Raw genomic sequence first — 26718 nt, forward strand, 5'->3', positions numbered from 1 at the left:
TGTGCCATCCGACCTCTGCAGCTCATCCAGAATGCAGCGGCTCGTCTGGTCTTCAACCTTCCTAAATTTTCCCACACCACTCCGCTCCTCCGCTCCCTTCACTGGCTTCCGATAACTGCTAGAATCCACTTCAAGACACTGGTACTTGCTTACCATGCTGCGAATGGATCTGGCCCTTCCTACATCCAGGACATGGTTAAACCGTACACTCCAGCACGTGCACTCTGCTCTGCATCAGCCAAACGACTCGCTGCACCTGCACTGCGAGGGGGACCCAAGTTCCCATCAGCAAAAACACGTGGGTTTGCTGTCCTGGCTCCAAAATGGTGGAATGAACTCCCCATTGACATCAGGACAGCAGATAGCTTGCACATCTTCCGGGGCAGACTGAAAACTCATCTCTTTCGACTCCACTTCGAGCGATAGAACTGCTAACAAAGCACTTATATACTAATAAAGGACTGGCTTATCTAAAGCCAGTTGAGTAGCACTTGAAATGTTTTGGCTCTATGAAACCTGATGTACTTTATGATTCTGTTTTCTTCAAGTTTGTATCTTGTTGGTCAAATGCACTTATTGTAAGTCGCTTTGGATAAAAGCGTCAGCTAAATGCGATGTAATGTAATGTAGTATTGTGTTTGCTTACTTTGCTTTCCTGTTCTGTTCTGATAAAAGAGCACAATGGTGACGGCAGCTCGGCCAGCCTCTTTGGCACTGCTGTCACTTTTTTGGTTTTGCAGACGCCATTCGAACTTTGAGAGATGGACCAATGATCGATGCTGAAGGAAGGGAATATAAAACTGCTGCATTAGGGTTTGACACAGAAAGTCAAATCAGTGAACCACAATTCAATGAGGGATCCACTATCAGTGTACAATGCACAGAAGTGTCCATAATCATTGCGGTAAAGGCTAACTTCTTTAAAAATGGACGCCTTTTGTCTCCATGGGATTTTGTTTTGGGAGAAGTCAAGCATTCACAGAGCAGTCAGTGTCGACCTGTTGCTGCTGGTGACTCTGAATATTTATTTGAAGCTGGACTACAAGACTGTGGCTCCAAAGTGACTGTAAGTTGTTGATGATTAATAGAAGACGCAGGATATATAACTGTGGTTGCTTAAGTGGTAGTTTTGATTTGTTGTGTTTTCAGAACTGTCCCTGATTTTAGTTATTTTTGTATTCTCTAGACATCTAAGGACTCTGTGATCAACTCAAACAAGCTGATAATCGTACTAGTCGCCGGGCAACATGGCATTAAAAGAACGACCCATGCTGTTGTTCCTGTTTCCTGTCATTACATTACATTACATTACATTACATTACATTGCATTTAGCTGACGCTTTTATCCAAAGCGACTTACAATAAGTGCGTTCGACCAACAAAATACAAACTTGAAGAAAATAGAATCATATAAGTACATCAGGCTTCATAGAGCAAAAACATTTCAAGTGCTACTCAACTGGCTTTAGGATAAGCCAGCCCTTTATTAGTATATAAGTGCTTTGTTAATAGTTCTATCGCTCAAAGTGGAGTCGAAAGAGATGAGTTTTCAGTCTGCGCCGGAAGGTCTGTCACTATAAGAGGTGAGATGTTTTTATTGTGTTGTGCAGAGAATCTTTTTTGTGACTACTTCTTCTCGGCTGACTTTGTTACCTTTCCGCGACAGGACAAAGTTTGAGGGCAGTCAGCAGCCGCCCCTCTCTCTTCCTGCTGTGTATTCAACAGGTGCTTTCTCTCTAAAGCTGATGACCGGTATGTGAGACCTATTCAGTGTTTCATTGAAGGTTTTTTTTAAGTGTGCATGTAGTATGTGGTGGATGAAGTAGTCACACACTTTACCTCAAGGACCAGTGTGTAGGATATAGTGGCATCTAGCAGTGATATTGCAGATTTGAACGGAAAACCCCTCACCTCTCAATTTCCAGGCATGTTGGAGAACTGGAGTTTTTTTTAAATATATAATTTATGTATCTTTTTAAAGGAATATCACCCACTAAAGACAATGTGTACATTAATTCCTTGCGTTGAATTCTCAAATCATACATAAACAGTGTGGTATTTGGCAGGGCAATTTTTTTAAATTTTTTTTTTTAGTACACTACTGGATAATGATTTTCCTGCACAAGTTTTTTAAGACATTGTCAATGGATGTTTTGCTTTTCTTAAATGCGACCACCATTTTAATTAGAAAAAAACCACCCGTCATTGTTTAATACAAAATGAACATTTATATGTGAAGTATAGTATTTCCTTATTTATAAGTTAGAGCATTTTTTCAACCAATAAAGAAACACTCAATTACAGTTTCAAAACTCATTACAGACTAACTGAGTATAAGCAGAAACACAGTAATGTGTTGACTTCAATCACAGTAAGTGATGCTTGTGTTTAATTGTAGAGGACTGGACAGGAGAGACGCTCACCAGTGTCTTCTACACCGGAGACCTCCTGCATATATTTTTAATGAGGTCGAACGTTTACTGTAAATATAAGGATAAATACTTTCTAAAATGAATTGTCCATGCTGTCTCTGTACAGCCAGATCAATGTAACAGTGATGCTTACCTCAGCATTTGGACTGAAACAGTACACGTGTGAGAGGAATGTGCTAAATGTAAGCTTTAAGAATATTTTAGAATGTTGACTCGGCCCATGGAGTATATGTACACAAATACATGGCTATTATTTCAACATTGGATTTGGGTGTAAATTCCCTCAACTCAAAGCGAAAGGAAAACAATTATTAATTCTGTATACTAATCATCAGATGGATAAATGTCGATGGCAGTGATGATGTGTGTCGATGTTGCGACGATACATGCTCCAGCAACTTTCTCACCGGTCATACAAACCTCGGAAGTCTGATCCCTGAAGGTAAACTGTAAATCCTGCAGTTTTGTAACTTTCATAGTCTGTGATCTGTTTGTGAAAACTGAACCAACTAAATATTATTTGACTCTCACTTTCATTTTTATTCATGTTTCAGATTTAGTGGCACGTGAAACTGTAACTCTGGGCCCTTTGATGGCTTTGCCCTACAAGTAGGCGAAGCATAACAATCCAGACAATAAAGGATTCAATATTTGTCTATCTCTCACCCTCCCTGACTAGCATAATACTTATAGCTTAATACCATAGCTTAATACTAGCAAAATGATTATTTTAATGATTGTTTAGTAAGGAATGTTTATACAACATAAACATTAAAGAAACAAGGATGTTTAGTCTTTACTGTTAATACATAACATGGCTCTAAACAAAGCCACACAACTGGTCTGATGAAACATCCCTGTAATAAAAACAGATTACACTGTATGAACATCACATGTTGATGTCAGCTGTCAGGATATCAGTGTTTGAAAGAGGAAAATCAAATGTGAATTTCTCTGCCAAGCTCGTCTTCATGGCCTTTTCAGTTATGAACTAATAAATACTAAAGCTGACTCACATTGTACTCCTCCTATTTCCTTCAGTCTGTGTGAGGTTTTGTGGACAGCCTCACTTTATTTATTGCTCTTCACCTCTTGACATAGCCGCAGGAAGTCATTTTGCTCAGGGGGTGCTGCCAAAAGTGGGGATGGAGCCGTTTACACATTTTTTTAAAAGGCGGTGCCGGGCCGGCCCGGCTCTCAGCGATACGAGCCGCATAAATTGTTTGTTAAAGGCGAGACACGGCAGGCAAAAACATCGTTTTTCATGCACTGGTCAATTTTGAGATGTTGTGCTATTTTGATTCAATAACATGTTTTCTTTCAGGCTTTTGGAAGGAAAACGTACAAAATACACTATACTATAGTTGGTCTATTTGCATCTGTATATTTCTCCTAAATTCATCAAAAGTTAACATTTCTAACGTAACATAAAGTACCGCGATCGCTGTTTGCACAATGTCATCGTTGGAAAAGCTCCGTCTCTCCTGCACAATGATCTCATCGGATCCAAATATGGTCATTTCCTTTGTATCAGCAACCAATCGTGAAAGCACAAAAGGGTCTTAAACCAAGAAACGAAATCTCATTGGCTGGTGTCAATTTCTGACAACGTGATTCGTTCAGATGCATCACGTGGTGTGGTAAAACACTTCCTGGTTAGCTTTCAGATATAAATGTAAATCTCAAAATGGCAAAAGAACGGCGAAAAAAACGTTCACAGAGAAGACGACAACAATTGTCACTTGCACGAAGCAAGGTTATACAAAACACAAATGACCCCGAACATGAAATACCTTCACGGAGTGCGTCGATGCGCAAGCTGTCATCCAAAGAACAGGAGGGTTTAGCTAGCGCCTCACTGCAATCTTTAAAGTTCGTTTTCTCAAAATGAGTTTTTTCTCCTACTCTGAGTCCAAAATGTCCACTTCAGTTGCACTTACATACACCAAACATTCCAGTTATATTCCTATCAATATTATGAAGGCTTTTAAAGAAGGGTTTGTTCATATATCATTCATAGCCTGAATTATATAAGATTGTATACCTAGAAACATGGCAACAATTGATATTTTAGGGCTGTTGACAATATTTTCTGATTTATGGAGTGATAAAGAGAGATATCCAAAATCCCTTCGGTGAAAGCCTTAGATACTAATATGACTACAAAATGAAACGAACATTTTGAACCTGGCTTTATCCAAAGTTCAGATTTCGGTTCCTGAAATGTGTTAAAATATGCGCAAATGTAATGAGATAATGGATAATTTCTATATATTACTCTAGTTGTAGAGGTGGTGGGCTGAGGAGTAGCTGGTGGTCCACTATTTTTATTGGGTTGTTTGTTGGAGAAAAAAAATCCAAAATCCTTTTTTGCGCCATTCTAGAAAGTTGTCACTCTGCAGTGTGTGTGTCGCGTCAATTACGTCACTCTCCCAAGACCTACGACCTAGATGACTCTGATTTTACTTATTTGGAAAATAAATTCAAGCCACCTGATATATACAAATATATACTATGACTATTATATGCTACTGTATACAGCTAATTTTATTTTAAGTAAAATCATAACTATTTTATGTAGTTTAATCATTTTTATTTAGGTGGTCACTCAGTTTTTCAAATATACACCACTCGCCAACAGGGGGTGCTGAAGCACCCCCAGCACCCCTACTTCCCGCGGCTATGCCTCTTGAGCACAAAGAGGAAATCAAAGTAAGAACGGCCGTTGAAACGTTGCAGTTGGTTTTGCACACTCTGATGTTTAACTGAATTTCTGAACTGAATCAGACTCATCCACTGGATTAACACCACTAATGTATACAATTACTCAAACAAACCCTTCTCAATATAAACATTGCTCCCCACAAAGTACTTTATATATAACGCTTTTTTATAGTATCATAGTAAGTCTTCTTATAGCGATCCTGTTGTGATATTATCAAGTGAGAAAAGAAGATATGATAATATCACTTTCATGATGTATCACCGGATATGTCTGGTGTCTGCAAGATGAGTGTGAAAGTGCAGGTCAGGAGGAGTCATCAGAAGCAAAGGGGTGGATATATATTATAAGTTAGTGTCCTGTAAACATGTACGCCGGCACAGTCCGATTCAGAAGCTCTCATAAATAATAGTAATAATATATTTTTAAAGCTTGGGTCGTGTTTTGAGCGCACCAAAAAAAGTGCTATTCACATACAAGACAATACAATGTGTCCAAATATAAAGGACATAATAGGAAAGAGTGAAAGAGGTTAGGTCAATAACCCTTGATAAGAATGGGTTCGCCTGATATGTCAGTGGTTAGAGCTGGCAGCCCATATTCAACCAGTTTGAATCCTGAACCAGCCGAACAGTTCTGGCATGTCCTCCCCTCTGTCTCCCCTTTCAACTCTAACATCTCCAATAACGGCCCTCTGGACCGAAACAAACTACAAAGTATGAACAGAAAAAACAAAATGGATGAATCTAAAATAACATAAAATATGTAGGCAACAGTACAGAGTGAACATCTGAAAGGGATCATTAAGAATATAGTTTTGAACTTGAAGTCATTTGATTTTAAGTATTTGGAGGCATTTTCAATACTTTCTTTGTTTGAACTGCATGGATTGATTTGTATATGATATGTCTTGTGTTTCAAACATATAGATCAAATTGTATTTATGTAGCTCAGAATCACAAGTTTTATCTGATTTAGTCTGTACAGATCAACAAAACATGAATGATAGTTTAAAAACATAATAAAATGACACCATAGACCATAATAATAATAATGTGATAGTGTACAAATGAAGGATCCAGGGGGATGTCAAAATGCTTCCTGCATGGTTTTCAGGAACTGCAACACTAACATTTTATTTAAAATCCAAAGTAACAAGCAATGAAGCAAATATATGCACATTTTAAACATGTGAAAACGCCCTTCACCTCTCTCTCAATCGGCCTCATGTTTTGAGTTCAGTGTGCAGCCAATTAAGCTGATGGGTGTCTGATTGGACGCAGGTGTGCTGCTCTGATGAGGATAATTATCGGCTAGAGTTTAAAAAGCTCCACCGCTCACACTGAACCATAGGCCTACTGTGAGTTTGTCAGGAAGACAGAGAGCAGCTGACCAGGTTCCTGTTATCAGTTTCACTTATGGAGGCCTTTCATTTTCAGGTTATCCTCCTTGTAGGACTCTGTGTTAGCTCCTCTTTTGCTTTCCCGCCCACACAAGATGCTTCGTTTCAGAGCCTTGCGAACACAGGCAGGTCAGAACTCGGGCAGCAGCAGCAGAAGTCTCCGGCTGAGGAACCGCAGCAGGTGAATACCGTCAGAGTGACCTGCCATCCAGACTCTTTGGAGATTGTTATCAAAGCCGATATGTTTGCGGTTGGAGCTCCTGTTGATGGTGACGAGCTACGCCTTGGAGTAGAGACCAACAACCAGTACTGCAGAGCTACAGCGTCTTCAGCAAATGAGTACAGTATCAGTGTTGGACTTGTGGAGTGCGGCACCAGACACTGGGTAACTTTAAATATATTTCATTTCTAATCTGATTCATTATAGCTTCTAGTTTTAAACACGTCTACTCTCCACAGGTAACTGAGGACTCTCTGATCTACACAAACCTCCTCATATACTCTCCTGAGGCTTCTCCATTTGGTGTTGTTCGAATGGAAGAGGCTGTAATTCCAATCGAGTGTCATTACGAAAGGTCTGTGTCTCTTTTTGTTTTTAAAGCTCACATTGTAAAAATCTTTGAATGATGTTTTTTTTTTTTAATGCATGTTTTCTGTTTCTTAGGAAGTACAGTTTGTCCAGTTCTTCACTCATGCCTACCTGGATCCCCTTCATGTCGACCCAGGCTGCAGTGGAAATGTTGCAGTTTAACTTGAGAATCATGACAAGTGGGTTTTGATAATTTCTCATGTTATGCGTTGTCATGTCTCTATTTACACTTAGTACTTTCTTCTGTCCGTGTGCAGGTGACTGGCAGCACAAAAGAGGCTCTAATGTGTTTCATATCGGTGAGCCCATCAGCATCGAGGCCTCGGTCAGAATTGGGCATCACATTGGGCTCCGAGTGTTTGTGAGCAGCTGCGTGGCTACACTGAGCCCAGACATGCACTCCAGCCCCAGGCATGCCTTCATTGAAAATGGGTAAGGCTGCAAATTGCTAAATGGCAAAAAGTACAGTCTTTTTCTGACCCTAGAGGGAGCTGTTTAATGTGTAAGGCTCTTCAAGTGGTTTAATTCAGACGCGAGCAATGCTGACTCGAGTGACAGGTTAATAAAAGATCAGTCCTTTAGTGTCGTCTTCAAGTTAGCCATTAGCTAAGGCTAGCTGCGGTTTGCTTTTAATCTTTTGTATTCTAGTTCCTTTCTGTGCCACTATTGGCAAATGCACAGGTCAGATTTGTGCAGTTCTGACTCTAAAGAACTACTTCCAGAACTTGCCTATATGACTAGAAATGTTAGTGGTGGAGTTGCATTGTGGGTAATGTAGACTCTGGTTATAGTAGTCAATGAGTGCTAATTTAGTGTTGCTCTTTTTGTTTGTCCTCATCATAGGTGCTTTGTTGACTCTCAGCTTCCAGGCTCAAGGTCTCAATTCTTAGCCAGGACACAGGATGACAAGCTCCACATGTCCATTGATGCCTTCAGATTTTATAATGAGGACAGAGGGGAGGTGAGGCTCTATTAAATTGCCTTAAACATGATTGTGTGTGCATGTTTCCCAACACCTGCTTTTCTCATAGCTCTACATCACATGTCACCTGAATGCCGTGCCAATAACTGGCACAGATGCAACAACCAAGGCGTGCACTTTTGTGAATGGAAGGCAAGTGAGATCCAGTCTAATATGTCAAATTACACACAAAAAAGAAAGTATTGGTGCTGAATGTTTTTGAATTTATCAGATGGAGGTCCGCTGATGGTAATGACTACTTATGTGGGCAATGCAAAAGACCAATTGAAGTTGAGCAAACTCCCAGCAGCCCGAGCAAGTTTAGGCCTCGAGGGTTTGTGAAGCCAGAAGAGCGTGAACCCCTCTGGAGGAGCGGACTGAAGACCAGTACAGGCATGTAGAAACTTGTATGATTTAATATTGGCTGCAGATGTTGTCATAATGATCAATGTTGACACATGTTTTGGCATAGGTTTTAGACATGATGATGGCTGGGTAACTGAATTAACATGCATTGTGCTGGTTTGTGTTAGTGTGGGAACATCAGGCCAGAGTGGGTCCCATGATGGTCTTGCCAGCCAAGCAGAAAAGCCGGCCCATACCTACAGAGGAGCTTTCTTCCATTCTTGATCAAACCAGCAGATCTACAATGTATGGCAGCCAGTGGAGGAGTGGAATAAACAGAGTTGGTAAGTCAATACCAGTATTCAATTATTCTTTGTTCATTTGAAGCCTTTAACCATCTCTAAATTGAGATTAAAATGGCCCATAATTAAATCTTAATGTTGAATTGTTTTTCTGTCAAAGATCAGAGGAAAGGACTGCTTCCTGATTCATCATCGACCCAAAACCAGCTGGACGTTCTGACTTTAGCTTCTGCGCAGAATAAAGACGAAGACAAAATGGAACCGACAAAAGGTTAAATGTGAAAAGTCTTAACTCTTTTTTTTAAATGGCACTCTGGAATGCACATTTTACATTAACACATTTCTTCTGCGATTACAGATGCTGAGGAAGTTCCTGAACTTCTAGAAAAAACCTCTCCTGAGGCCCACCTGCAGTCGAAGGCAGCGGTGCTGAACAGTACCCACACAGCGGCGCTGAACAGTACCCACACAGCGGCGCTCGATGAAGTCCTCCAAACTGCTGTGGTTAATGTGACTGTGCCCCCACTGTTCAACACCACTGCAACAGAATCTGACCTTTCTGAAACAATGGACCCAAAGAGATAATAAATTATTCAAATTGTTATTGGTTTGCTTTTTTAATGTTGCAATACAAAAGGAAAACTGATGACCTGCTCACAGCTAAACACAATTAAATGCAAACTAAATTGTTTCCTAATTAGCCAAAGTATTCCATATAACGGTGTTACGGCCCCCTACTCCATGGTAGTGGCTTGTTGGAAGACCCGCAACATAAAAAAAAACGCACAACGTCCAGTAGGCTACTTAACAGCGATCATTTATTTAAATGTACAGCCGTTACTGACACAGGCCAACCGGCAAACGAACAAGGTCTGGAGGACTGGCCAAAAGAAACAAAGGAGGGAGCCCGAGCCAGCCACACCACGGGCCGTAGGACCCAGAGCTTCCCTCGGCGTTCTGAATCAGCTGCAGCTTTCTAATAGATTTTTTAGTGAGACCTGTGAAGACACCATTGCAGTAGTCGAGTCTACTGAAGATAAAAGCATGGACAAGTTTTTCCAAATCCTGCTGTGACATTAGTCTTTTAATCCTAGATATATTCTTTAGGTGATAGTAGGCTGATTTAGTAACTGTTTTAATGTGACTGTTGAACCTCAGGTCAGAGTCCATGACTACACCTAGATTTCTGGCTTTATCTGTTGTTTTGAACATTGCAGACTGAAGCTCAGCGCTAACTTTTATACGTTCTGACTTGGCTCCAAAAACCATTACCTCAGTTTTATCTTTGTTTAATTGGAGAAAGTTCTGACACATCCAGTCATTAATTTGTTCAATGCACTTACTCAGTGTTTGAATTGGAGCATAGTCTCCTGGTGAAATTGTTACGTAAATTTGTGTGTCATCTGCATAGCTATGGTAACTTATTTTGTTCTTCATTATCTGAGCCAGTGGTAGCATGGAGATGTTAAAGAGAAGAGGCCCCAAGATGGAGCCTTGAGGAACCCCACATGTCATATTTGTCAACTCAGATGTGTATTTACCTATAGAAACAAAGTTGTTTCTGTCCTTTTAAGTAGGATTCAAACCAATTTAGAACTGTTTCCGAAAGTCCCACCCAGTTTTCCAGTCGGTCTAGTGATATGTTGTGGTCAACAGTATCAAACGCAGCACTGAGATCTAATAATACTAACACTGAAGTTCTGCCACTGTCTGTGTTTAAGTGGATGTCATTAAAGACCTTTACAAGAGCAGTCTCAGTGCTGTGGTTTGGACGAAAGCCTGACTGGAACACATCGAAACAGTTATTTAAATGCAAGAAATTACTCAACTGTTGAAAAACAACTTTTTCAATGAGTTTACCTAGAAATGGGAGGTTTGATATGGGCCTGTAATTGTTCATTACTGAAGCATCTAGATTATTCTTTTTTAAGAGCGGTTTAATGACTGCAGTTTTCAGGGCCTGTGGAAAAATACCTGAGTGAAGAGATTTGTTTACTATATGAAGTAGATCTGAGGCCATGCAACGAAAAACATCTTTGAAAAATCCTGTTGGAATAATATCAAGGCAGCAAGAGGAGGATTTCAGAAGTTGTATAATGTCCTCTAGGTTTTTATCATTAATCTGATGGAATTGTGTCATGGTGTTTGAATTGTTGTTAGGTGGACATAGGGACAACACATTTGCTGTTCCTGATGCAGAGGCACTGACTGCTTGTCTGATTTTCTGAATTTTGTCAGTGAAAAAGGCAAAATCATTGCACGCCCTGGTGGATAGAAATTCAGAGGCTACTGACACTGGGGGGTTAGTCAGTCTGTCGACGGTAGCAAACAAGGCACGTGCGTTGTTTTTGTTTTTGGTAATGATGTCAGAGAAGAACGATTGTCGTGCGTTTTTCAATTCCAAATTATAAAGGCCAAGTCTCTCTTTAGAAATGTCAAAGTGAACCTGGGTTCGCTACCTGCGTTCAGCTTTTCGACATTCTCTTTTTTCTGTTTTCACGCTCATGGCCTTTCTCCATGGAGATATTTTCTTGCCAGACACTTCCTTTACCTTAGTTGGAGCAATGGCATCTATAACATTTTTAATTTTTGAATTAAAATGATCTACTAGCTCATTTACTGAGATGTTAGCAGGGGCAAGTGTGGAAGAAAAATTCTGAGTAAACATTTCCCTAGTGTTTTCAGTTAAATATCGCTTTGTGGTTACCTCTTTTTGAACATTTTTGTGAACAGAAATAGAGCTGTCAAAGAAAACACAGGAATGGTCAGAGAGTGCAACATCAATCACCACAACCTTAGAGATATTCAGACCCTTTGAGATAATTAAGTCCAGAGTGTGCCCCTTATTGTGCGTGGGCTCCGTCACATGCTGAGTCAGTCCATAGCTATCAAGAACACAAAACACTTTTGCCCCTCTGTCCTGGGGGTTGTCAACATGGATGTTAAAATCACCAACAATGACTAGACGGTCAAAGTCAATACACACTATAGACAGCAGTTCAGTAAAGTCATCAAAAAAGCTTGCACAGTATTTGGGTGGTCTATAGATATTTAGGAACAGAGCTCGAGAGGAGCATTTCAGCTGAAGGGCCACATATTCAAAAGAATCAAAGTTTCCATACGATGTCTTCCTGCATTGAAGGGAATCATTGAACAGAATAGCAACTCCACCCCCTTTCTTATGCATTCTTTCCTGACTCATGAAACTAAAGTTGGGAGGGGTTGATTCGATAAGAACAGCTGCACTGTTATTCTGTTCAATCCAAGTTTCTGTTAAAAACATAAAATCGAGATTGTGCTCAGTGATAAAATCATTGATTAAAAATGTTTTTCCCGCCAAAGACCTGACATTTAATAAAGCTAGTTTAAGTTTGTTAAACACACTATCAGTCATGTTTTTTGTAACAAGCTGTGGCTGACATGGAATCACTGCTAAATTAGATAAACTCACACAAACGTTTGAGCGCTTCCTGTTTCTAAGATGATTCACCGCTCTTAATCTATTACCTATCAACACAGATATCGGCAAAGCTACAGGCAGGCAGGGCCCCGGCATGTCCTGGAAAGAGTTGAGAGTGCCATACGCCCTTGAGCCTGGACCCCACACATATCAGTAAGAGCTTGTTGTGTTTTGTACACACACATTCTTATCAGGCTTCGGAGACTGCAGATGCTTTCTTGAAGGGAGGGGAGGTGGTTGACGTAGGCACGGTGATGGAGATGGTGCGGGGGTAGAGGACATGCTGCCAGGGGGGGGAGGTGGTTGACGTAGGCGCGGTGATGAAGACGGGGGAGGCGGTGCGCGTCTCTGCAGTGATTTTGGTGGGCGTCGTTGAGGAGCGGGGGTAAAGGACATGGTGCCAGCCCTGCGTATCGCCTTAGTTTGGTCTTTGAACTCCAGGAAGGAATCGGTGCCAACCCTCTGTATCTCCTTTGTGTGTTCAGCGATCTCCAGGAGGGTGGGCGAGGGTGAAAGGGTGAATGGAGCATCCTCAAAGGCGTTGACAGGGGGGGGGGGTGACGGGCGGTGGGAGACTCCTCCATGTGTCTCATATGTCTCCCATAATCAGAACATTCCTCAGGCGGGTGCAGTGATAATTCTTCAGGGTTTTCTGCGCGATGTGTTGTGTCTTTCTCCTGTTTTGATTCCTCTTGCTGCTTGTCCTTGGCAGAGGGAACAGATTGATGACGCAGGCAGTTGAATATGTTAGAGATAAACAATTTCACTCCTGACTTGTTCAGGCAAACTCCATTTGCCTTGAAAAGATGTCTGCGGTCCCAGAAAAAGTTAAAATTGTCAATAAAATGAACAGAATGGTCAGTTCAGACAGTTGAAAGCCAGGTGTTCAGTGCAAACAATCTGCTGAATCTCTCCACTCCTCTTCTGACTGGCGGTAGAGGGCCACTGATGAACACATCTGCATTTAGAGAGCTGACAGTTTCCAACAGACATTTAAAGTCTTTTTTCAGCACTTCTGACTGTTGTTTCACAACATCATTTGTTCCAATGTGTAGTACCACATTCTTCACAGTCAGGATGTTCAGCCCCAATATGCAGGATCTTCTCAGCCAAGTCAGAGACCACATCCTTGGGAAAACAGAGTACTTTGGTGTTGTTCTTATTACACAGACCTTTTACATCTCTTACAGCAGAGTCACCCACAATCAGAGTTTCAGGCCCAGTCGTTAGCTTTCCCTCTAGCCTTTTACTTTTGGAGTAGCTATTGGTCCTTACCCTGCTGTGTGAAGAGGACAGGTTATCCAGGTCATCAGATCTCCGGTTCTCGGTCAGCGGAGCGTATCTGTTCTGGATTGGCACACTTGGTGGTTTAGGAGGATTGTTTGTAATTCTCTCTTTAGCAGCTGTCCACTGCTGTTTCCTAGTATGAATAGGGGTTGAAGAGGCGCTCCTCCTGGGTGATGACAATGCAGGCCAGCCGGTCGCATCACAGATTTCTGAGCACTGGGCTCTGCCTGTTATCCGTCCTCCCAAATCCCATGGAAATGATTTACTCTTAGGTTTTGCACCCAGAGAGTTCCAGGGAGGACTACCACTTGTAGATTTATTACCCGGTACACAGCCCTCCTGTTCCTTGGAATCCTTGTAGCTGCTAACTAGCTGTGAGTTAGCATACCCTTCTCCATTACTTTGCAACACTGGTAAAGTTGTGTCATTCCCACGACATAGTCCATTCACTTCCACGTTAACTTCCAACCGTTGCATTTTCATTTCCAACACAGCCATATTCTGTATAAGTTTGTGGAAGTCATCTGTAGAGAACGGAGGCATTTTGCTACCAACTAGCTAAATAGCAGTAGCCTACCAGGCTTTAGCTGTTGCTAGGCCACGCTACTGTAAGACTGACGTCGTCGTAAAAATGTTGAAATATGGCTGAAACCCTCCGTCTATTTACGAAGATTAACTGTCCCAGTGATAAGTTAATGTCCAGGAGCCGCTGCTCGAAGTTTTCAGAGAATAAGAATAGGAAAATCAGCATAAAAAGTAAGCAGAGGCAGGAGCAAGCAGAAAAAGCGTCTGCACTGTAAGAAAGATAAGCAGTCATTGTCCACAGCATTGGACTGAGAAACTGTTTTGACAGTCGATGTGCACATCAGGCTACAATATAGAAATAAAAGTGTCTCATAATAGTGGCACTGTAACTAGAAAAGTGGATCACATCACTCCGGTTCTGAGATCATTACACTGGCTTCCAGTCTGCCAAAGAATTGATTTTAAAATACTACTGCTAGTTTTTAAATCACTAAATGGCTTAGGACCGAGGTATATAGACGACCTCCTCCATCACTATGAAGCATCCAGGTCTTCTGGGCATACTTGCCAACCCTCCCGATTTTCGCGGGAGACTCCCGATTGCATTGCCCTCTCCCGGTTTCCTCCCGGGGTTTGATTGATTGATTGATTGAAAAGTTTATTAACAGCTTGTATATTGGGTACAGTACAGTACAGCTCAAAACATACAATTGTTAAGGGGATGCAGACCAGAGAAAGACTTTCGTCTTGTTTACATCAGGGTCCCCCATTTCCAATTCATCATATCATTTAAGACATATTTGACATACAGATGGCTTATTTACAATTTACATACAGGTGGTTTTTTACATACAGATTGCTTATTTACAATTTTCATTTTAGATTTCGTTCTAATACATCCTAACCGGACATTTAAGACATACCAAGTCTACAGATATACAGTTAGTAACAGAGTCTAAAATGCGAGTATATACATAGATGGGGGGGGGGGGGAGCTGTCTATTGTACGACAGGTTGAGATTTGTACCATTACCGGGGCCAGTTTTGCAATGCTCTCCCCCGAAGGTGCTCTTTAAGAGAGGTTTTGAAGGTAAGTATAGTTTTACTTTCCTTTACAGTTGTGGGAAGAGCGTTCCACCTTGATGTGGCATAATTGCGAAACGTGTATTCCCCCTTTTTTGTGCCAAATCTGGGTTTCACATGATTTGTGGAGCTCCCTCTGGTGTTATGATCATGGTATTCCTTGACCTTTGGGAAGAATTTTGACATGTACATGGGTACCATAGAGGTGTTGTGGATCTTGTAGACCAGGCCCATTGCAAGTAGCTGTACTCTGTCGTCTACTCTAAGCCATCCTAGGTTGTCAAAGTGGGCAGAGGTGAGGTGGGTTCTAGATGAAAGGTCAAGCAGTAGTCTGACCAGTTTATTTTGCGATGTTTGAAGTTTTATTTTTAGCGCCTTGGAGGTGCTATGGTACCATGACGTGCAAGCATAGTCATAGTACCCTTGAATGAGTGCTCCTGCCAGAGTTTTCAGGGTGTTTTTGTTTACCAGAGAGGAGATCCGGTATAGGAATCTAGTTCTTTGATTGACTTTTTTTATTACATTGGATGCCATTTTGTCACAGGAGAGGTTTGCCTCAAGAATAGATCCTAGGTATGTAATTTCCTTCTTACTTGTGACAATAATGTCGCCCACTGCAACTGAGAAGTCGTCGGATTTGCTGAGATTATGTTTCGAACCGAAGAGAATGGACTCTGTTTTACCCAGGTGTAATGATAATTTATTATCGGCGAGCCAGGTGCAGATTCTGCCGAGCTCGGAGCTGAGGGTTTTTTCAACCTGCAATCTGCTCCTGTCAGAGACCAGCAGGGCTGAGTCGTCCGCGAACAGGAACAAGTTGCAGTCACATGCTGATGACATGTCATTTGCTTAAATTAGGAACAGTAACGGACCTAATATGCTTCCTTGTGGAACACCACAGCTCACTGGGAGGGGGGGGGGACAGAGTACCGTTTACCTCCACCATCTGTTCTCTCCCCTCCAGGTAGGACCGCATCCAGCTCACCGATAGTTTATCAAAACCAATTGCTTTTAGCTTGTCAATCAGAATGGGGTAATGTGTCGAAAGTGTCGAAAGCCTTTTGTAGGTCCAGCATCACCATGCCGCAGTACTTGCCCTCGTCCACCTCTTGTTTGATGTGGTCGCTCAAATAAAGAAGGCATATGTCAGTGGAGTGGGATGTTCTAAAGCCAGATTGAAATTCATAGATTAGTTTATTTTCCGCGAGGTACTTTTCGACCTGTTCATATACTATTTTTTCCATGACTTTCGAGATGGAGGTAAGTATAGAAACAGGGCGGTAGTTGCCTGGGTCCAATTTGCTGCCGTTTTTGTGCAGTTGGGATTACTCTTGCAATTTTTAAGTCTTTGGGTACTTTTCCCTGTCTCCGTTGTAGCTTTAGCCGTTGATATGCTAGCAGGGTGGCTAACAATATGGCGGATATTTGTTCCCTCGGATCTCGGTTCTCTTCCTCTCGTCACTGCCTCATGCGTGTCTGTCTGCCAAGGCGTCCCCGGGGGAATTTCAGGCTCGAAAATGACATTCCCAGAACAAATGACTATAACTTCCCTTCTAAAAGGTTTATATGAATAATTGTTGTTATCAAAGCAAGGTTACATCTGTGAGTTGGATGTAGAAGTGTCAGAATCAATACAGATTTTTCTGTGTCAGAGTAAATTCAGATGGAACATAGCAAAAAAATGTAAATTCCTGTCTCCGCCTAAAGAAAACCCATTACTTATAGTGAAGACCAACCTTGAATGATGGCTTAGTAGCCTAAAAGCTTTAGGAATCCAAAGTATAACATATAATAAGTACCCTGTATCAAGATTGAGGCAAAAAAAGTGACATTTGACCTTTTTAGAGAGGTTTATGAAAATAAAGTCCAGGCGGAATAAGCTTTGGGCACATTTGGGCACATTTGGTTCCATCAGTGCCATTTGACCTTTTTCAGGTACCAGACTATAAAATTCATTTCTATTACATTGAATCATCACTATAGGTATTCATTCCACCCAAAACAAAACACATTTAAAAAAAAATATAATATTTTTGTGTGTGTGAGTGTGTGTACTAGGTGTGTGTAAGTGTAGGTGTGTGTGTGTGTGTGTGTGTGTAAGTGTAGCTGTGTGGGTATGTGTAGGTGTGTGTAGGTGTGTGGGTATGTGTAGGTGTGTATGTGTAGCTGTGTGGGTAGGTGTGTATGTGTAAGTGTAGCTGTGTGTGTATGTAACTGTACCAACGCACTATACAATAAAACCACACTGTAGGTCATTGTGTGTAGGTGTACTTGCACAATAAAAAAAAACGGAAACATAGGTAACATTTGACTCCAACTGGGGCAGATTTATTTCAAACATTTTACCAACACACTATAGGCATGTAAAAACAAACATTTTACCAATGTACTATACAATAAAACCACACTGTAGGTTTGTAAAAACAACAAATATTTTACCAACACACTATACAATAAAATCACACTAGGTATATAAAAACAACAAGTATTTTTTTAAAAATAAACACTCGCAAAACGTTATACCTACCTGAACTTTATACCTACCTGAATGTTTCAGTATTTAGGTCGTGCCACTCCCTGAAACAGTTCTTTTTGACAGTGAAGCACAGAGGTACCTGGCACTTCCTGCAGTACACCTTTTGAGTCCAGCATCTAGGCACCTCCTGCAGTTCTTCCTGACCTTGGTGGCATCTTCCCCATAATACTCGGACATGCATGTGAGTGGTGGAGGAGGATGTGAGTGGTGGAGGAGGGGGTGGGGGTGGTGGAGGTGCAGGGCCTTCAGCAAACTCCAACAATTCTGCAGCAAGCTGCTCCCTGAAAGTCTTCTGGGTGTGTGGCTTTGTCCTGCTGGGGTCACTCCTCATCTAACAAATGTGGAAAAACAAAGAGATTAGATTAATTCACTGGCTTATACTTATAGGATAATATTAGACTATAAATGAATAATATTACACCAAATAAATAAGTAAACACATGTATATATTCATTCACTGGCCATTCATTTAGAAAATGTAACTCCAAAAAGACAAGTAACACTATTTAGCATTTTGCCTAATCATTCCTGTAGCTTCTTGGCTAAGCTAGCACTGTGACGCAGTTCCACCAAACACATAAGTAATATATAACAACAGAGAGATTACATACCTTTCCCGTGGTGGAAGTTCAACATCCGAGTCACTACTGTCCGGATCCAGGTCTGGCTGGAGGAGATCTTCATCATCCGACGAAGAGTCATCTGGTATGAGCTATCGTAAGCTAGCATCTCTAGCACCTGCTCGCCTCGGTGGTGAAGCTCTCCCTTCTGGCTGCGTAATGCGTAATGGAGCCGGAGCGGGCGTAGTTTATACTACGCAGGATCATATCTTTGGAACCCATTGGTCGATTTGGGTGATTGACACCTTTTCTGAACCGTTAGAGCCAATAGAATCGAGTGACAGTTAGTAAGTCCCGCTAAACACTTACGTCAAGTAGAGAGAGGTTTGCGTAAACAGCACGTGAGACAGCATTAGCTCGGGACTGCGAAACTTTATACCTACTCTGCTGCCATGAATGTAATGATAGATTATCAGGAACAATTCTAAAGTGACTAATAGACATTGGATTAACCTTAAGCAGCGTTTTTATTCCCTTGAACACGAGCTTTGATCACAAAACAGCAACGGTAAGACATAATTATTGTTATGGTTTTGAAAACTGTTGTTTTTTTTCTTCTCTGTTCTGGCGGATATCTCAGTGAGTTTGTGTCCTACAGTGATGATACTTATAATAAAATAATCTGTGGAGTATCAGCTTTCAGATGATATGTAGTTTGTGCAGAAAATATTAAGTTTTAAAGATCGATTTTGCTAGTTAGCACCGGAAGTAGCATCTGCCCGTTTTAGCTATGGGCTAATGCTAACGCTTCTTGTGAGACTTGTGTTTTGTTTCGGTAAAAATGGTTCGTATAGTCAGTTAGCTGAGATTCTTCTCGTTAATCTGGTATAACACATTAATAGGTTTTTAAATATTAAGATGCCCTGAGACACAGTGTCGTGAAAAAAAAACCCAGGGTCCCCGCCGGCGGGGACCTTCGGGCTTAACAGGTTAAGGGATGCCCGATGGCCCGGGGCCATCTAGTATTTAGCTCGGGCAATGAAGCCTCACCTGCTGGTTGCCCGATCGGGCAATCTATTATGCCAGTATCATGCAGCTCGCGGATCCAGTAATGAGTGACCCGACAGTAAAACTAAACATATCTATAACTAGTTTAGGTAGTTTGAGAGGTAATTAAAATAGCTACGTGTGATATTCTAACCTGAAGTGTGTATTTTGTCCGCTCACCGCTGCATGTGATCATGCAGAGCTGCGTGTCGACTCGTCAGCAGCAGCTGATCTCTCTCTCCCGTCAGATTAGACTAGCGTTTATGTCCATATCGATCAGATCCAGCTAGTTCTAGCTAATGATATGACTACCTGCTTATTAAAAGACACCTAAACAATAAGTGTCGCTATGCAACCGGGTGAGGCCACAAAGTATAGCGCAGCATTATGCATTTGTTTACATGCCCACCGGAACCCCGAGGCATTACCAACAGATCAACGCACAATCAACCCATACAGGACATCTCTTTCTCCACATTAAGTGTTAGACATTATAATTGACTATTCTTGTCTGTCACATACTCTTCTTGTCTGTCACATAAGTGGCGCAACTGAAGCGGTATTGCGCTAAAGGGAAATTATTTTGACTGGACATTTTGACCAAAGATATTTAGATTTGCCGGCTAACGGGAACTCTGACGTCGCCATTTTGTGTGCTTCGCGGATGCGCTCGGCTCCTCTCGACTGCTGCTCGGGTCTGCTCGGTCAGCTTCCGGAAGAGGAGGCAACTTACAGTAGATAACATTACAAACATTTTTAACAGGGGCCATAATAGTGTAAATAATGTTTGTTTTGGCAGTTACAACTGAATGTAATGTTTTCTACTTTTTTTACATCTGGGAAGGCATTTGCCTTCATCAGATGGAAAGTGTCTTGACCAACAACTCGAGTATTTCTTATAGCTATGCAGGGCATGCAAGCGAGCAAACACAAACAAGAACAAACAAACAAGTGAAATGAAGAATAAAATTGAAATTGAACAATATAATATTGTGGTGGTTCATCTTATAATTCAGTCTAGAGAATACACCAGACAGCATCTAAGACCTGCAAACATCTAAATGTTCTAGGGTGAGCCCCCCCAAACCCTTCGTATGTCATTTCGTCCGCGCGCATTTTTCAGGGCAATCTCTAATGGGCTCAGGGCCATCTGTAAATTAGCTTAGATGGCCCACAGGGCCATCTCCCAAAATCCTTAATGTCATGCACTGCTCCGTTTATTCCTCGGTCTCCGCTGTCTCCACGGTCTCTGTTGTCGTCGCGTAGTTGTTGCTGCAGCGGAAGAGATGCTAGTTGTGATGCTAGTTGTGATGCTAGCTCCTCGAGCCTGCAGGACTGGCTTCTTGTCTGCACCGGGCCCGGATTCAGATGGATGTCTCCCGCTAACAATAAGACCAAGACGATCATACTTCTTCGGTCTAGTTTGCCTGACGGGGGTAAGTACTTTCACATCGGATTTGCAGTTAATAATGCATGAATGCTTGCACTTCCAAAAGCGAGGTGTTTCCTTTCCCAGCCGTTGAGAAGGTAAAAGTCATTGTGGTTCATTTTATCCCCGCTTTCATTACTCTCCTTCTCTAAGTGATGTTGCCTCATTGATGAGTTGAGGTAGGAGTCCATAATCCATATTGTCAGGAGGATGAAATATGTAAAAAATCGTGAGGAATAACCTCCAAAGCGGGAGCTCTCGAAAATGCGACCACTCATAGCGAAACCGGATGCAACCTTCTGCTCACAAAAATAAACCTTAATGGTAAAACAGGAAATACAGAACGATTGTTTTCTAGCACAGAAAATCTATAAAAACTCACAACTAATAAAGGTAGAGACGAATGATCATAATCTAAGTGTCTACTTGTAAATACGTGTATTTCTGGTCCCCTTTATTAGCGCAAAGGAGCATACAAAAACGTGACAAATTAGACAAATAAAGCTGTAACAAAAAAAGGAGACGTTTTAACTTCTGTGACGTTGGCAAACATTCTAAGATGCAAAAAAGGAGGAAGAGAAGAGTCAATAACTCAACCAATATAATTATTTTTGAAGGGTCTTACCGGAAGGTCGACCCTTGTGAAGTGAGGCGTGTGGCGCAGTGGGTTGTGCGTTGGTGTTCGGATCAGGGGGTCACAGGTTCAAACCCCACTGCAGTCAGCATGTCGTTGTGTCACTCAGACACTTCACCCCAAATGGCTCCTGTGGGGTTTGCCCACAGTATTGAGTATGTAAGTCGCTTTGTCCTGTGTCTTGGATCCTCTATCCGAGTTCTGGATTAAGTCGTGGACGTTTTCGGGTCGTGGCTGAACCTGTCTCTGCGGTCCTGCCTTGGGTCTCGCCATGCTGCTTCCCTGACGGCTTCCACAGGATTGTAGCTGACATCCTCGTGGATTCATCTTCTTATTACAGACACATGCATTTCCTAACATTCGGTCTATATGTTGTAAATGTATTATCTCTTCGATTTACACACGGCATCTATTGCACGTCTGTCCGTCCTGGGAGAGGGATCCCTCCTCTGTTGCTCTCCCTGAGGTTTCTCCCATTTTTTCCCCTTTAAACTGTGGGTTTTTCTCTGGTAGTTTTTCCTTGTACGATGTGAGGGTCTAAGGATAGAGGGTGTCGTTTTTCTCATACTGATATTCTGAACAATCTGTGCTGTTGTATTTGCTGTAAAGTGTCTCTACTGTAGGCTATTTTTATTATATGTACAGCACTTTGGCTCGACCATAAATCGTTTATAAATGTGCTATATAAATAAAACTTGATTCCGATGCCCTCGGGTTTTAAGCCTGGTCTTAGGCACTATCAACAGCAGCTGATCAGCCGACCTTAAGGCTCTGCCTGGGGTGTAGCGATGGAGGAGTTCGGCTATATAAGCAGGAGCCAGCCCATTTAGGGCTTTGAAAACAAATAAAAGGAATTTAAAATCTATTCTGAACCGAACTGGAAGCCAGTGCAGTGAGGCCAGAATTGGGGTGATATGGTCACGCTTTCTTTGGCCAGTAAGAAGATGTGCAGCTGCGTTCTGAACTAGCTGGAGGCGTCTAATTAAGGCCTGATCCATACCCACATACAGAGCATTGCAGTAATCCAGTCTCGAGGTAACAAAGGCGTTAATAACCCTTTCTAGGTCTTTAAAAGATAAAAACGACTTGGTCTTAGCCAATAGTCGTATTTTTAAAAAGCAGGTCTTGACTACAGTGCTAACCTGCTTATCAAATTGAAAGGCGCTGTTGAAGGTCACTCCAAGGTTCATGACAGAGGGGAGGATATTTTTATTGAGGGAGCCCAGAATATCAACCGGGGAGACTGTTGGTTGGGGTCCAAAAAAGATGACCTCGGTCTTGCTCTCATTGAGGGTAAGGAAGTTTTGGCTCTGCCAGGATTTTATCTCCATTAAGCAGTCCTTCAACTGCTGTAGTGAGTTGGCATTTTGATTGAGAGGCAGGTACATCTGTACATCATCAGCGTAACAATGGAAGGGGATATTATGTTTTGTGAGAATTGAACCTAGGGGCAGTATATACAATAGGAAAAGGGATGGGGCCCAGAATCGAGCCTTGGGGAACCCCACAGGTAAGAGGGGTTTTGGCAGAGGAGAAGGCACCTAACTCCACTGAGAAGCTACGGTCCGTCAGGTAAGACCTACACCATGCAAGAGCAGAGCCTGTAATGCCTGCAGACTGTTCAAGCCGTGACAACAGGATACTATGATCCACAGTGTCAAAGGCAGCAGTTAAGTCTAACAGCACCAAGACAGCTGGGCTGCCTGAATCGGCGGCTAAGAGCAGATCATTAAAAACTCTTAAAAGGGCTGTTTCAGTGCTATGCATAGGGTTTAAAGCCAGACTGACATTTTTCATGGATGCCATGCGTGGTTAAAAACGACTGCAGCTGGGCGTAGACTACTCGCTCCAAGGCTTTAGATAAAAAGGGTAGCTGGGAGATGGGCCTGAAATTTGCGAGAATGGAGGGATCGAGATTTTTCTTTTTAAGTAGTGGCTTAACCACGGCATGTTTGAAGGCAGCTGGGACACATCCTGAGCTAAGAGAGGTGTTTACAAGCAATAAAACACTTGCTCCAACTGATTCAAAAACATCTCTAAGGAGGCGAGAGGGAATGCTATCTAAGATACAGTTTGTCGGCCGCAGGTGCTTGACTACTTCCGAGAGAGAAGAGAGGGATACAGGCTCAAAATGGCCGAGGACAGCAGGGCACAGAAAGGGAGCAGGATCTGGGGTAACACTAGTATAGGCTGAAAAATGAACATTTATATGTGAAGTATAGTATTCCTTATTTATAAGTTAGAGCATTTTTTCAACCAATAAAGAAACACTCAATTACAGTTTCAAAACTCATTACAGACTAACTGAGTATAAGCAGAAACACAGTAATGTGTTGACTTCAATCACAGTAAGTGATGCTTGTGTTTAATTGTAGAGGACTGGACAGGAGAGACGCTCACCAGTGTCTTCTACACCGGAGACCTCCTGCACCTCGAGGCCTCTTACAGCGGTCTTGATGCGGGACGCCTGTTTATCGACGGCTGTGTCTCCTGACCCGAGATCAGCCCCCAGATACTACTTTATCGAAAACCATGGGTAAGAGAAGCTCAGAATACAGTATGATACTGACAATTGGCTCTTAAATTGCATTCAAATGTAATTTGTTTCGTCAGGTGCTTCAATGATGCCAAAGAGGAAGGATCAAATGCACTTTTCAATCCCAGAACAAGATCTTCTTCTCTTCAGCTGCAGCTCGATGCCTTCCTGTTTCCCCAGGACACAAGGAACTCAGTTAGCCACTTCTATAACCTGAATGATTTTGTCATGTTTGGAAATGCTTCGAGGTTATATAATGACATTTCTTTGGTCTCTCTTATATTAGATTTGTATCACTTGCCAGCTGGAAGCGACCTCTGAAATACAGAAGAGCAGCCCCGTCAACAATTATATAAATTCAAGGTGCTTTTATTACTTATTTTGTGAATGGTTGCTCCTTACTTTACTGTAATATTGCAAAAGGTTTGTCATCATTTACAAAGGCTCATGTTCAAAAGTCTCTATAAGCTAAAACTGGTTCAAATGTTTGCTATTAATATTTCTTGCTGCTTAAGTAATCAAGTTACTTAATTAAGGAAACATATATTTTTAATGAGGTCTAACGTTTACTGTAAATATAAGGATAAATACTTTCTAAAATGAATTGTCCATGCTGTCTCTGTACAGCCAGATCAATGTAACAGTGATGCTTACCTCAGCATTTGGACTGAAACAGTACACGTGTGAGAGGAATGTGCTAAATGTAAGCTTTAAGAATATTTTAGAATGTTGACTCGGCCCATGGAGTATATGTATACAAATACATGGCTATTATTTCAACATTGGATTTGGGTGTAAATTCCCTCAACTCAAAGCGAAAGGAAAACAATTATTAATTCTGTATACTAATCATCAGATGGATAAATGTCGATGGCAGTGATGATGTGTGTCGATGTTGCGACGATACATGCTCCAGCAACTTTCTCACCGGTCATACAAACCTCGGAAGTCTGATCCCTGAAGGTAAACTGTAAATCCTGCAGTTTTGTAACTTTCATAGTCTGTGATCTGTTTGTGAAAACTGAACCAACTAAATATTATTTGACTCTCACGTTAATTTTTATTCATGTTTGTTGAGAGTTTTCATAGTATGTTTAATACTTAAAACGAAAGTTAGTTATAATCAAATATAATCAATTATATTCTTGTATAACCCACAATGAAAATGCTTCATATTTTAGGTTTTTCTATAGTTACAGTATAAACAAAACCAAGTGGTTTGTTAAGTTGAGTGTAAGGCCTATAATGAGTTATGGGTGTCACTGATAAGGAAGAAGGCAGTTTTTTCCCTCTCCTCTCACAGGGGTGCACAGGGAGGGGGGCTCCTGACTTAAGGAGAAACACATTGAGGGACTCACTGGATCGGTTCGCAACCGAGTGTGAAGCGGCTGGGATGAGGATCAGCACCTCCAAATCTGAGGCCATGGTTCTCAGCAGGAAACCGATGGACTGTCCACTTCAAGTAGGGAATGAGTCCTTACCCCAAGTGAAGGAGTTCAAGTATCTCGGGGTCTTGTTCTCGAGTGAGGGAACAATGGAGCGTGAGATGGGCTGGAGAATCGGAGCAGCGGGAGCGGTACTGCAGTCGCTTTACCGCACCGTTGTGACGAAAAGGGAGCTGAGCCAGAAGGCAAAGCTCTCTGTCTTCCGGGCCATTTTCGTTCCTACCCTCACCTATGGTCATGAAGGATGGGTCATGACCGAAAGAACGAGATCGCGGATACAAGCGGCCGAGATGGGTTTTCTCCGCAGGGTGGCTGGTGTCTCCCTTAGGGATAAGGTGAGAAGTTCGGTCATCAGGGAGGGACTCGGAGTTGAGCCGCTCCTCCTTCGCGTCGAAAGGAGCCAGTTGAGGTGGTTCGGGCACCTAGTTAGGATGCCACCTGGGCGCCTCCCTAGGGAGGTGTTCCAGGCACGTCCAGCTGGGAAGAGACCAAGGGGTAGACCTAGGACCAGGTGGAGGGATTATATCTCTTCGCTGGCCTGGGAGCGCCTTGGGATCCCCCAGTCAGAGCTGGTTGATGTCGCCAGGGAAAAGAAAGTTTGGGGCTCTCTGCTGGAACTGCTACCCCCGCGACCCGACCACGGATAAGCGGGAGAAGATGGATGGATGGATGGACATTGAGGGCCTCAAAAAGGTGGTATGTCATAGCCATAGAAAATGTCTAGTCATGTTTTAGCTTTTTTCTACACAAACATGGGAAGGTGTGTCTTATGCCATAGCCAATAGAAGATGTTGGTTGGGAATAGAGGAGGTGTTTTTTTGGGATTTCGATCCGGTTTTTTGAGCATAAAGAGACTGGTTTTTTGAGAGAGTGCGAGAGAGAGGGGGGTTTCCCCTGGTATACTCTCTCCCGGTAGGCTCTGTCCTTCAGAGCTGGGTAAATAGCTCTCGGTAAAAGTTCTCTCAAACTTGGTAAATATCTCTTGAATTTGTTGGTTGAAATGCTGAGTGGATTTCTTTGAATGCTGAGTGAATTTCTTGGTTGGAATGCTGAGTGGAATGATTTGATGGGAGATGTGTCTGTGAATATTAGTACCGCCACCTGTGAGGACCTTCCTCCGAATTTATGCGGATAGGAATGGGTTTTTGAATGTTATTCCCGCCGTCTGTGTCGGAAAACGTGTATGAATATTAGTACCGCCATCTGTGAGGACCTTCCTCCGAATTCATGCGGATAGGAATAGGTTTTTGAATGTTATTCCCGCCGTCTGTGTCGGAAAAAAGGTATGAAACTTCTGTGAATAGATTTGGTGAATGAAAAGTTGAATGCGCTTTTTATTAACACCGGTCTTTTTATGAGAAAATGCTTCTAAATTCTATCGGGAGATTTTAAAAGGTCACAACTGAATTGGGCAGTTGAAGTT

The 26718-nt window shown here is 42.1% G+C and overlaps 1 protein-coding gene and 1 pseudogene across 1 annotated transcript; both read left to right on the forward strand.

Moving 5' to 3' along the window:
- The first annotated feature begins 681 nt into the window (after positions 1 to 681).
- LOC117533960 lies at positions 682 to 24824 on the forward strand (annotated as a pseudogene).
- LOC117533951 (zona pellucida sperm-binding protein 3-like) lies at positions 6521 to 9338 on the forward strand. The gene is made up of 10 exons (XM_034197983.1): positions 6521 to 6941; positions 7016 to 7131; positions 7221 to 7324; positions 7403 to 7577; positions 7989 to 8106; positions 8177 to 8259; positions 8339 to 8499; positions 8640 to 8795; positions 8914 to 9024; positions 9112 to 9338. The coding sequence occupies exons 1-10, from the start codon at positions 6573 to 6575 to the stop codon at positions 9336 to 9338; spliced, it is 1620 nt and encodes a 539-aa protein (XP_034053874.1). The 5' UTR covers positions 6521 to 6572.
- Positions 24825 to 26718: the final 1894 nt, after the last annotated feature.

This window comes from Gymnodraco acuticeps, unplaced genomic scaffold (assembly GCF_902827175.1).
Source record: "Gymnodraco acuticeps unplaced genomic scaffold, fGymAcu1.1, whole genome shotgun sequence".
Lineage (NCBI taxonomy): Eukaryota > Metazoa > Chordata > Actinopteri > Perciformes > Bathydraconidae > Gymnodraco > Gymnodraco acuticeps.